This window comes from Ascaphus truei, chromosome 3 (genome assembly GCF_040206685.1).
Source record: "Ascaphus truei isolate aAscTru1 chromosome 3, aAscTru1.hap1, whole genome shotgun sequence".
Lineage (NCBI taxonomy): Eukaryota > Metazoa > Chordata > Amphibia > Anura > Ascaphidae > Ascaphus > Ascaphus truei.
Window position 1 is genome coordinate 390,314,239 of NC_134485.1, and position 12,586 is coordinate 390,326,824.

The 12,586-nt window shown below is 38.7% G+C and overlaps 1 protein-coding gene across 6 annotated transcripts in view; it reads left to right on the forward strand.

Moving 5' to 3' along the window:
• Positions 1–12,586, forward strand: part of PGR (progesterone receptor) — a 142,626-nt gene that overhangs the window by 77,030 nt on the left and 53,010 nt on the right. For all 6 annotated transcript variants that reach the window (XM_075592441.1, XM_075592443.1, XM_075592442.1 and 3 more), the window contains one exon: positions 10,537–10,681. In XM_075592441.1, coding sequence (XP_075448556.1) covers positions 10,537–10,681 — 145 coding nt within the window. The remainder of the gene's footprint in view (positions 1–10,536; positions 10,682–12,586) is intronic.

Genomic DNA, 12,586 nt, shown 5'->3' on the forward strand with positions numbered 1-12,586 from the left:
CAGTGTTTATCAACCAGGGTTCCTAGGAACACTTGGGTTCCCCGGGCATTCTTTAAGGGTTCCCTGTAATTTTCAGGTCATTTTTAAATTGTACTAAATACAGAAGAATTTACAATGCATCTGATCTCAGACGCGTTATTAGAGATGGTTGGGGGTTCTTTTGAATTTCACATTTGGTGCCTTAACCAAAAAAAGGTTGGAAACCACAGCTTAGTAAATATGGCCCATAGGGTGCTCTACATTAAACATAAACAACAACACTTGTGTGATGTATTTGATTATTTGTAATAAAAAACAATTTGGGTCAAAACAAAGTTTCAGGCAATTGTGGAGAAGGATGCAGTCTTGCAGCATCAATGCATTGTAACACATTTGTCATGATGTTACTGAGCTACATTTCGCCATCAAGCACTGTCATGCATGATCATAGTAACTACCAGAGATTTTTTAGTAATGGGCATATGATCATCTATACAGCATATTACTTTTCATTCTTTACTTAAATACGATCCTCATATTCCAGAGTAAAGTATGTATAGTCTGTTTTTGCAGTAAATGTACATATTGATTTACTTATAGTAGTGTGTTAAGGTTAAGATAAAGTAAGGCTAAGAAACTTTAGTAAGTTAATAAACTTTAGAAACATATGTATTAGTTTTAAGAAGAATTTAATTATGCTTTCACAGGGGCCAACAACATATTACTTTGCAGCTGAGATGGGGAGCCAGTCCAAATTGGTTTCCCAGAATTTCCTGGGGTTTTTTTTCAGACCAAATCCATCCCCCCTACCAAAATCTGTCCACGTATTGGGTACTAAAGAATCTGAGCGGATTAATTTGAATCCGCCATTGGGTACAATCCGGGTAGGTTTGTAAGAATCTACACTCAGATTCCCTATAGAATACGAAACTCTCACCACGGATTGTTAAATATATTCTCTCTTCCCCCTCACCCCCTCAGATTTAATATGAGTGCGGATGTTTAACAATTCGCCATGTGGATTGTCAGTAATAGAAGAAACAAAAATTCAAAAATGGCAGCTCGCTGTTTTTGAGACTGATTTGCGGAAATCCACGGACCAAAGGAACCAACTGATCCGAGGTTGATCCACTCCGCAAATAAATGTCACCCATCTCTAGTTGCAGCCCGTGGTAGCATAGTACAGTATAGGTTAAAGCAGCAATCAACCCTGTTCAAGGATTTGTATTGAGTTTTTCCTTCTAATGTACCTTACCTAAATCTGGGGATGTTATGGAGCACAACCACTGATCTCTTATATCCAAGGACCTCCCCGATCAGGAAGTAATTCGGTGCTGACTATCAGGTGTTAAGATAAATCAAAATTACATGTTGCACAAGCGCCGGTGAATCAGTCAGCGACAGGAACATTACTATGTGATACATTACAGTTTCCCTCACTGACTGGATTTTTGCACTGGAATATCTTTGATAGATATCTCAAACTGGTGGATACATTGAGGATAAGATTTAAAAAAATATACAGTATAATGTCTTAAAGGAGATTACTTCTTTACCCCTCTAATTAATAATTTCTTAACTGTCAACATAAGCTTCTAACTTTGAATACTTCTATACGTTATTGCTACTCAAAGAATTAATATAACTGTGTAAACAGGCTAACCATTTAACCAATAGTTTACAATAGTTTTATTCATGATTATTTTTGACTGTACATGTAGGGGTTTACGTCTTATGCAGACATTGATTACACAAATCATATGTTCCTGAGAACCACAATTAAATCTGCACTCCACTCCCTTCAACGGCACCCACATATATATATATATATATAATGTGCAAGAATATTTGTAAATGGAAGTCTCGGTTCTTGCCCCACGACTACTGAAACAAGGTCCACAGGAAAAAAGTACTCACTTGCTCAGTTCCCTGTTGTTGTTTCTGGTATTAGGTTGCCACACCATTTCTTAATTTTTTATTTATTTATTCTTCATAGAAAAAAAGTGTCAAAGACACACCATCATCATCATATGAGGTATTCAGAAATATGTAACAGACATCCTACATCACACCCTAAGTCTAGCTCTCACCTATGATTCACACTACATACAATAGTAACATGGTTACATACTAGATGAGGTTGACAAAAGACACATGTACATCAAGTTCAACCTATGTTAACAGTAAATTCAATTTAGATGACAGATACTTTTAAGGTATTTGTATTTACAGTATATTGATTCAGATGAAGGCAAACAAAAAACCCCAGTGAAAAATCCAACAATATCTTACTGAAAAAATATATTCCTTTCTGACTTCAATAATGGCAATCAGATTTCTCCCTGGATCAACAGCTTTCCCATGTTTACTTATTTGGTATATCCCTCTATACCTTTCCTTTCTAAAAAGAAGTCTAGTTTTTTTTTCAACATATCTATTGAATCTGATATCACAGTCTCCATAGGTAATGAATTCCACATTTTAACGGCGCTTACTGTAAAGACCCCTTTTCCTTTGTTGCTTGTGAAATTTCCATTTGTCCAACCTTAAGGGATGACTCAGTGTCGTGTGTACTTCCCTTGGGATGAATAGTTCTTTTGAAAACCCCTTGTATTAACACCGAATATATTTGTATATAGTTATCATAGCCCCTCTTAGACGCCTCTTTTCCAATGTACACAATTCTAATTTAGCTAGCTTCTCCACATAAGTCAGATTGTCCATCCCATTTATTAATTATAATGGCTCTTTTCTGCTCTTTTTATAGTTCCATAATGTATTTTTTATGAAGTAGTGCCCAAAACTGTATTCCATATTCAAGGTGTGATCTTACTAATGCTTTATAAAGGGGCATAATTATGCTTATGTCCCATCCCTCTATACCCCGTTTAATGCAAGATAAAATCTTTTTTGCCTCTGCAGCTACTGCATGATCTAGAAGCACCCCTAAATCCTTCTCCACCAAGGATTGACCTAATTTTACCGCATTTAATTTGTGTCTTTTGTTTCTTCTTTTTTCCCAAATGCATAAAAATAAAAAGTATAAGCTGACTAAACGCTAATCTAATATCTTAAAACTGTATATAGATATAATCCTCCAAGGCTCTATTGGAGAAAAAATACACAGGAGGCACATACTGTAGACGCCTACAAAGTGTAGGTGTGTCAATAATCTCCACTAAATGTAATAGAAACACATATATAAAAAAAAGAGGAAAAAAGTGAGCCTCATCTGCATGCGCTCAAAAGCAAGTACTACAAGTTGACTTGGAACCTGATTGCTAACCAATATGTCATTAATTATGGATACAAATTTGAAGGATAATGCTGCACTCCCCAAAAGAAAACAATCCAATACAAATACCGGTGCTCCTGGTCCAGGAATCTCTGTGTGGTACCCCCAATATCATGTGTGAAAGGAAAGACCCAGGCACTATGGATTTCTGCTAGAAAAATGGTTTAATGATGGCCAGTAGTTGACGTTTCGTCCGAAATGTCAACTACTGACTATCATTTAACCACTTTTCTAGCAAAAATCCGTAGTGCCTAGTTCTTTCCTTTCACACATTAATTATGGATATACATACAGTATCTTCACAATATAGCATGAAAAGTCCAGTCCAATCCAGAGGGTGCTGCTTTCTTTGTCAGGATTGCAACCCCGGCAATGTGATACCAAGATAAGAAAAGAAGAAAAGAAAGTGCACACCTCATGGTGCAATAAAATCTTTTTACTAAAAGAAATGCACTCACAAACATACAAGTTTAAAAAGCAGTGGCTTTAGAGGTTGTGTGGATTTGTAGATCGTTCTTCCTCTGCAGGGATACTGTGCCCATTTAGTCAGAGTGTTCGCTGCTGGCAGGTGCTTGGGTATTGATTCAGCTGTTCTTCCGCACCATGCGATCTTCCTGTGGTGTGTCCGAGCGTCACTACACTCTCACGTCGCTTCGATGGGGTGGATCAGGGATGATGGCAACATAGCAAGGCTCCAGAGACAGCACGCTCCCTTCCTTCTCCTGCACAGTGGTACATGATCCACTGCTCCAACTTCCAGCCTTTCTCTGCTACCAATGGGAACCACCATATGCGTTTTGAGGCGTGGCCTCTTCGTCAGGGGTGTGGTTTCCCATGGTAGTCCTTTCATTTAAATACATATCTCCTATACCTGCTTGGTAACACTCCCCATGAGGTAATCTAGGTCATACAAACTCACCTCTAATTGGCTAAAATAGTTTTAGTCACCTCTGGTATGAGTAAGGTATACGTTAAGTACGGACAAAATATAAAACAGAAGAATAAGAGCAAATAATCAAGATGTATATACTAAGCATATCCATACATACTGTATTCCATGCATTAGTTGCATACCTCATAATTATTAATAATAGACTTTAGACTTATTTTGATTTTTTTCCGTATTGTCCCTACTTTCCAAAATTGTTGGTCTGTCTAATGATAAAGTTTATAAACACATTGTGGAATGCTCTTAACACATAAGCAAGTATCTTCTGATGAAAAAAAAAAGAAAAGAAATAAGGGTCCTTAGCTGGAGTACCTTTCCAGTATCAAATAATGAAATATCTCATATACAATACATTCAACTGGCAGTATCCCACTTGGCACTGTAGTAAGGTATACCCACAATAAAGTGTCCAGACACATATAAACCTTGTATATTGTAATGAATGATGAAAGAGATATATCTCAAGGACTCACATATAGTGCAGCATCCTTGGGTGATGATCCACGTCCTCAGGTACAGGTGTGCTTCCGTCTTCAATCAGGTACAACAGAAAAAGCAACAGCAAAAAAGACACAGCACTACTCCCAGCAGGTTAAATGATCCCAAACATTTTTTTTGATCATTTAACCTGCTGGGAGTAGTGCTGTGTCTTTTTTGCTTTTGCTGTCTATTGATAAAGCTCTAGCGTATGATTTTTCTATATTTGCTAATGTGTGTCTGTCACGGGAGACCATGTTATTTACACCTTTTTACCAGAATCATTCATTGAGCAAAACAAGGTAGATAAATAAATTGTAGTTTATTCGGCTTAAATCCGCATACACACAATGTAACACAAAATACAGATGAAAAGACACACTCACTTGGGGGTCTGTGGTCGAAAACTAGACTTTCCTAGGTGCAGGGCACTCTATTGGGAGAGTTTTACTCTGACCGGGACTTAACCTGGGATCTCCTGGAACGCAAATCGGCATGAAATTCCAAGGCCACCACTACGTTCGTTTCCCAGAACTTGGTCCCTCCTGACCGCGAGTCAGCCCAAATCTCCTGGAACGCAAATCAGCATGAAATCCCAGCCGCGACCGCTACGTTCGTTTCTGAGAATTTGGGCGCAAAAGTCGGGACTTAATCTCTGGCGTGCAGGCTTTTCAGGCTTGCTATTTCATACAAAGCAACTTTGAAAAACCCACCCGTGCTCTTTCGTCTTTGACTCAAGGGGAACACCCAATCTGATTGGCTCTTAGCTTCTTATATCTTTCCCTGCTCTAGCTGAAACATAGATGCAGAACTCAACAACCTATCAGCGCGTGGGAACTTTCTCAAGCAGCCAATCAGAGCCAAGCCGGGTAGAAATGCCAGGTCAGAGAGAAATTTGAAATAGCCATGGGACATGCGCAAGTCTGCCACATCTCCCTCCAGCTATCCCAATGCCACCTGCTGGCAGGTGCCCCTCAGTCTGGAAGAGTAAGTGGCATCCCGGCGGACTACCATTGATCTCTGGACCTGGTACTCCACCTTTCCCTGCTAACCAAATGCCATTCACACCCTCTGGCTGCTTTGAACTCCAATGTCCAGTAGACATACCGGCACATATGGGTTTGTACGGGCTGCCTGTTTGGACATGGGTTCAGAATGTGTAAACATATTAAAATACACTTTAATAAACTCTGAGTCTCAGGGAATCCCTTCAGCTATGTGGGACTTTAGGAGGGATCTTTGGGTTGAAAACTAGGAGTCTGGTAGACACTGTATGGCCCCAGTGCAACTCACCCCGGGTACCCGAAAATAGTGCGAGTAAACCGGGGAGAATTATAGGGCCACGGTAACTTTGTCTCCAGACCTCCTGCAATCAAAATGACTTGCTTATCACCACAAAACCTCACCGAAGATTTAGACTCCCAAAGTTTGGAGTCTCTAGGGCACAGGGAACAGAAAAGGAAAAAATGTTGTCTCTTTATTTTAGTCTGCCTTACTTCCCCACACACTTTCCCTTTGACTGTAATGATGCTCGTCTCAAGCAGGAAATGGACCCACAGGGCTGAGGTAGGAATATGAAAGAACCGACCTGAGCCGAGGGACAGATTCCTGATAGAGCAGTGAGTCATAAGCCGAAGGTCAGGACTGGTGGCAGAGTTACATAGTCGGTGAGAATGCAGAGGTCGAGGCAGGCAGAAGACAGGGGTGGTCAAGGTACGTAGCCGGGTACGGTAACAAGGAAGACAAAAGGTAAGTGCGTTGCATGTACTTAGCATGAACTGAAACTTTGCTTGGCAACTTCCTGTTACAGAATGAAAAATACAGTGCGCTACTAAAATTGAATCACAAAAGTGAGAGAGGCACAATGGGAGCCTTTAATAAACTCATCCACATACACGTGATAAGGTGTGCAGTAATAACCATATCACCTTATATATTAATGCAATCAAAAGCGTCTGCAGCGGTAGTTGGGGGTGGCTCAGCACCCGTAGACACTAGAAAAAAAGAACAAAACACAGAGCACAACTCCAGCGTGCGGTAACCCCTACTATTCAACATTCCATGTTTGTCTTTTTCTAATCTGATGTACACAGAACCTTTAACCTTTATTAATAGATTTTTATGTTTCAATCTTCACTATGAGCGTTGTGCGCTGTGTTTTGTTCCTTTTTTCCTGCTTAAAGGGCTGTCCTATAAAGGAAGCTGCCAGAAGCAAAAATGGAGGATCCTGCCACAGAGGGCGAGCTAGAGCAAAATCCCAGTCCGGACTTAGAAAACCCGGGACGGATTTTGAAAATCCTCATATTGACTCAGTTTGGACTCTCAGAGTCCCCCTACCTTATGTATGGTTGGGTACCCCCAAACCATACACTGCTTGTGGGTCACCTTGCCACTTGCTGGGGTACCCCCTTAACCCAGGGATTCCCTCAGCTTAAGGGATACACATTTCTCCGTGTGCCTCATTCTCCTTTCCGAGTTGTGCTGAAGCAGGGCGCCCTAGTGGTGAGTCGCGCTTACGTTTTCAAGGGGAAGTATTGCCGGGACAATGTGCCTACATGTATCCGAGAATCAAGCATGATTCCCGGGCACATTTATTGGGGAACCGGTAACTCTGGACCACAACCTCCTAGACACATTCAGTAAACAGTTCCTCCGCACCACCCTCACCCCTCCCCCCTTGAAACTCATCCACTAGCAATCCCTGCTTGATTGCATGCCCGGAAAGGGAAAAACACAAAAAATGGTTTTATTACATAAAGTACAATGCAATAATACAATGTTACTGGGCCCAAGAGCTAACAAATGGGCTTGACCTTTATTATATAGCCTGGTTATCCCCTCCCGTCACAGTGTCCCTTAGATAGAAACTTATTTTTCAAAAAAGCAGATTGACAGCCAAAAAATCTTCCATTCTAGAACAATTTCACCTTAGTCTCTGGAATTGTCCAAAAGGTATGTTTCTTATCCACTGTTGGTTGTGATTACTGAGGCTTTCAGATATTTATTACAGTCTACATCTTTGTTGAAGATTCTAGTCTGTATACTGTCATCTTCAGCTATATAAAGTACTGTTTCTAAAAATGCCACTCTGTGCATTGAAACTATATGTGAATTTGAGATTAAAAAGATTTGCATTCATATGTTCCACAAAGAGAGTCAGTTCTTCTATACGGCCTTCCCAAACTATTAGAATATCATCTATGAAATGCCACAAAATCTTAAATGTTGAAAACATTTATTTTTCTTCCATATAAAAGATTGTTCCCAGTATCCGATCATGATATTAGCAAAACTGGGGGCAAACATTGTATCTATAGCTGTCCCTTTACTTTGCAGGTAGAATTCTCCCTCAAATTGAAAATAATTATGAGTTAAAACAAAATACACACAGAATGAACTCTCTCTGTATATTAGATATTGTTGCATCTTCTTTTAGAAAAAATTCCACTGCCTCTATTCCAAATTTATGTCCAATACTTTTATAGAGTGATTCGACATCACAGTGTATTATATCATACACAAATATTCATTTTATATTACAACCTTTTTTTTTTAGATTAATCCATGTGTCGCTATCTTATTATGAGAATGTTTAAGATTTTTTACTATTATTATTATTATTATGAGTACATATCCAGATACTAATGCAATGTTTGGTATTTTTAATCAGGAAGAGTGTATTTTCTGCAGCGTATTTCTATATATATATATTTTTTTTTATTATGTATATGATTATTTATTAATTATTCTGAGGTATGCAACTAATGCATGGAGTATTTATGGTTATGCTTAGTATATGCATCTTGATTATTTGCTCTTATTCTTCTGTTAACTTATACCTTACTCATACCAGAGGTGACCAAGACTTTTTAAGCCAATTAGAGGTGAGTTTGTACTGTATGATGTAGATTACCCAATGGGGGGTGTTACCAAGCACGTATAGGAGATAGGAGGACTAAGTGTATTTAAATGAAAGGACTACCGTGGGAAATGCCACCCCTGACGAAGAGGCCATGCCTCGAAATGCATAGGGTGGTTCCCATTGGTAGCGGATAGAAGCTGGAAGTTGGAGGAGTGGATCATGTATTACTGTACAGGAGATGGAATGGAGCTTTCTGTCTCTGGAGCCGTGCTGTGTTGCCATCATCCCTGATCCGCCCCATCGAAGCAACGTGCGAATGTAGTGACGCTGGGACGCTTCATCGGAAGATCACGTGATGCGGAAGAACAGCAGAGTCACTACCCAAGTGCCTGCCAGCAGCGGACGCGCTGAATAAACAGGCTAAGTATCCCTGCAGAGGAACAACGATCTACAAATCCACACAACCTCTAAAGCCACTGCTTTTTAAACTTGGATGTTTGTGAGTGCATTTCTATTATTCTTTGTGTTTAGTAAAAAGATTTTATTGCATCATGATGTGTGCGCTTTCTTTTCTTTTTTTCTTTCCCAAATGCATAACCTTACATTTATCGGTATAAAACTACATCTGCCCTTTGCCTGCCCAAGTTTCAGTCTATCCAAGTCCTTCTGGAGGGAAATTACATCTTGCTCTGATTTTACTGCCTTACATTATTTAGTGTCATCAGCAAAGATGGAGACTTTGCTCTCTATTCACACTTCTATGTCCTTGCCGCGAACCCTGAAATCATTTTTTAGGACCCTCCATCTTTTTCTAACTTTGTTATTGGTGCCAAAATGTACCAAGACCGCCGAGTCAATCCCAGCCCCTCCCAACAAACTGTTTACCTGATCTGCAATGTGCTGAACTAAAGCACCCAGGAGATGACAAACTGTTCTGTACATGCGGTCACAACAGATTACATCACTTCATCAGGAGTTAACATTATGTAAGCATACTACGTTCTTAAATCACATAAACCTTAACAATAAAAATGTTATCAGTACATAAAAAGATTACAATACTATTAGCCAACCGTTTATACATGCCACTACATTTATAAAATGAATTACTTAAAAAAGAAAAAATAATAATAATAAATCTCAATCCATGTTTAACATTTCTTTAACCCATTTTTAAACACAAAATCCAAAATATTTCCCTGTCTTTATTACCTTCAGTTATTGTATTTATAATTAGTTTAGTTCTAGTAGAAGAAATATTTTTAATGTCACTAACATTGCATTGTAACAAGTGTTTGGCCAACATTTTCTCTACATTCGTTTTCTCAATGTAATTTAAGTGTTCCAACATGCTCCCTTTTAAGGGATGCCCAGCTTTCCTATCACATTGCTTTCCACAGCCACATGTTTTAAGATAAACCAGAAAGGTTGTGCTGCAGATAATAAAACTTAATTTTTTAAAAATATGTTTTAACTTTGAAAATGTTTTGATCTATGGGTTAAACCGCATAAGTTACTAAACCATCTATTCCCATTATTGATATTTCAAAGTGACTTGATTGAACCAGGGGACTAAAGATCCTTCAACATTTCAGATCTACTAAAAACAAGTATATTTTGATGAGCCTGAATATACTTCCAACTCATCCATACATTATCCTTTGTACTGTAAATAGACAAAAAGGTAGCATTTAGTATTTGCACAAGCCAGTGGGCACCTTGCAGCTTATTCATATTAAATGGCGAATCAGGTCTCTTATTGCTCAGCACTGATTAGTAAATATGGCTACATGTGTTACTGCTGTATCTACTGTATTATGCAATGCCAGATCAGACTCATCATTTTCTAAAGGTTTCTAAAGGTTTTCCATTCAGGCTACTTTGTGTAATGTTAAACTACATGCTGAGAGTATTTTTGAAATCCTGAATAAATTAATTTATTCTTTCTAACTGTGAACATTATCTTTTTTCTAGGGTTTCGAACTTTACACATCGATGATCAGATTACCCTGTTGCAATATTCTTGGATGAGTCTCATGGTGTTTGCTATGGGATGGAGATCATATAAGCATGTCAGTGGTCAGATGCTTTATTTTGCACCCGATTTAATACTGAATGAGTAAGTAAAATAAATATTTTTTTTACATGTTTTTTTTGTTGCAATGTCTTCTTTCGCAGTGATGTAAAAACATACAACTTTTATATTCCTAAAATCCTAATTTAAAGCTGTACAGTTAATATGAGACAGCACAAAATACAAGTCAGCTTTAAAAAGCATGTAAACCTTAAAAGTAATTACATTAATTGTAAGTAAATGTTCTTATACAGTCTCTAAAATACTTTAGGGAACCTTTATATACTATAGCTATGGTGCAACATTTTAGAAATAATTGTATTTACAGTTGCATTGGCATTAGTCTCAGTTTACAAGACCATAAGGCACTAAAAAAAACAAATAGTGTAGAGCAGTTAAAAATAATAATACTAATAATATTAACAACTTTATTTATAAAGTACTTTTCTCTGTAATGGGACTTAAAACCCTTCACAATTAAAAGACAAGAAAACATGTAAAGCTATAAAAAAAAAACAAGCACAAGATAAAAATATTGGATGAACGCAATACAAAATAGAAAGATAAGTATTAAATGCCTTAAAGTTTGGGGTTCATTACTCAAATGCTTGTGTAACCCGGTTGAAAGGAACCTTTTCTCTGCCAAAAGGGCTTGAGGCCTTGTGACTGGATACGAACACACAGCACCGCCCTGCTGCAGACTCCCCCAGGAAGCTTTATCACGCACTAGCACTGTTATCTCCAATTTGATGAACGTACAGGCCCGGGAAAACGAAAGAACCGACACACAGACAGTGTTTCAATCCTTCCGCCTCAGTTTATTAAACATAGGGTAAAGATTTTATACAGAAAAGAAAAAGGTTTGGTTAGAGGTGTAACGTAGGAGTAACCTGGGTGTGGCTTGGGAGTGGCTTGGGTTAGAGGCGTGATTTAGGGGCAGGACATATTAGTGGCATGATTTTGGGATGTAATTCACCCAATACAGGCACTGTCTGAATACATAGCTTATTCATTGTCTGTTATCAAAAAAAAAAACTTGAATTTCTCTAGCAACTAAGTTACAGGCATACCCCGGTTTAAGGACACTCACTTTAAGTACACTCGCGAGTAAGTACATATCGCCCAATAGGCAAACGGCAGCTCACGCATGCGCCTGTCAGCACGTCCTGAACAGCAATACCGTCTCCCTACCTGTACCGAAGCTATGCGCAAGCGGGAAGACGATAGAGCCTGTTACACATGCCTTATTTACATCAGTTATGCACGTATATGACGATTGCAGTACAGTACATACATCGATAAGTGGGGAAAAGGTAGTGCTTCACTTTAAGTACATTTTCGCTTTACATACATGCTCCGGTCCCATTGCGTACGTTAATGTGGGGTATGCCTGTATATGATCTGCCTCTCTAAGAGAACCAGTCTATTGTTTATTAAAACAGCAGGAAGCTGACAACATAAAAAGTATCTTAGCAAGATCCTGAGCAGGGAGGAAATTGTAGTTTTGACAGCAGCTGAATACATGAGAAATTATATTTTAGCAAAAGGCTGACTACAGAATCTTTACTGGTTATTACAGACAAAATGGATGGTTTAACACAAGTGCAGATTCTGGCCTGACCTACTGGTCCTAACAATTCCCTCCTTTTTGTTCTCTAAAGAACAAATACCCTTACTTGGTACTCTTCTCTATGACTAGAGCCTTGTAGTGACCAATAGTGTCATATATATATATCATTAAACATTTCAACAGATAAGAAAAATGGCTTACGTCTCAATACGTCACATAATTTAAGGGTCAGCTATTTGTGATAATTGGTGGGGGCTAATTTCTGCTAAGTTGCATGCATCTTTCATACTGCATGTACTCAGAATGGCAAAATGGACAAAATGGCTGCTATGGTCAAAATGAATGACTTGTGATCCTTTCCTTGTGGTTGACTCACGGCC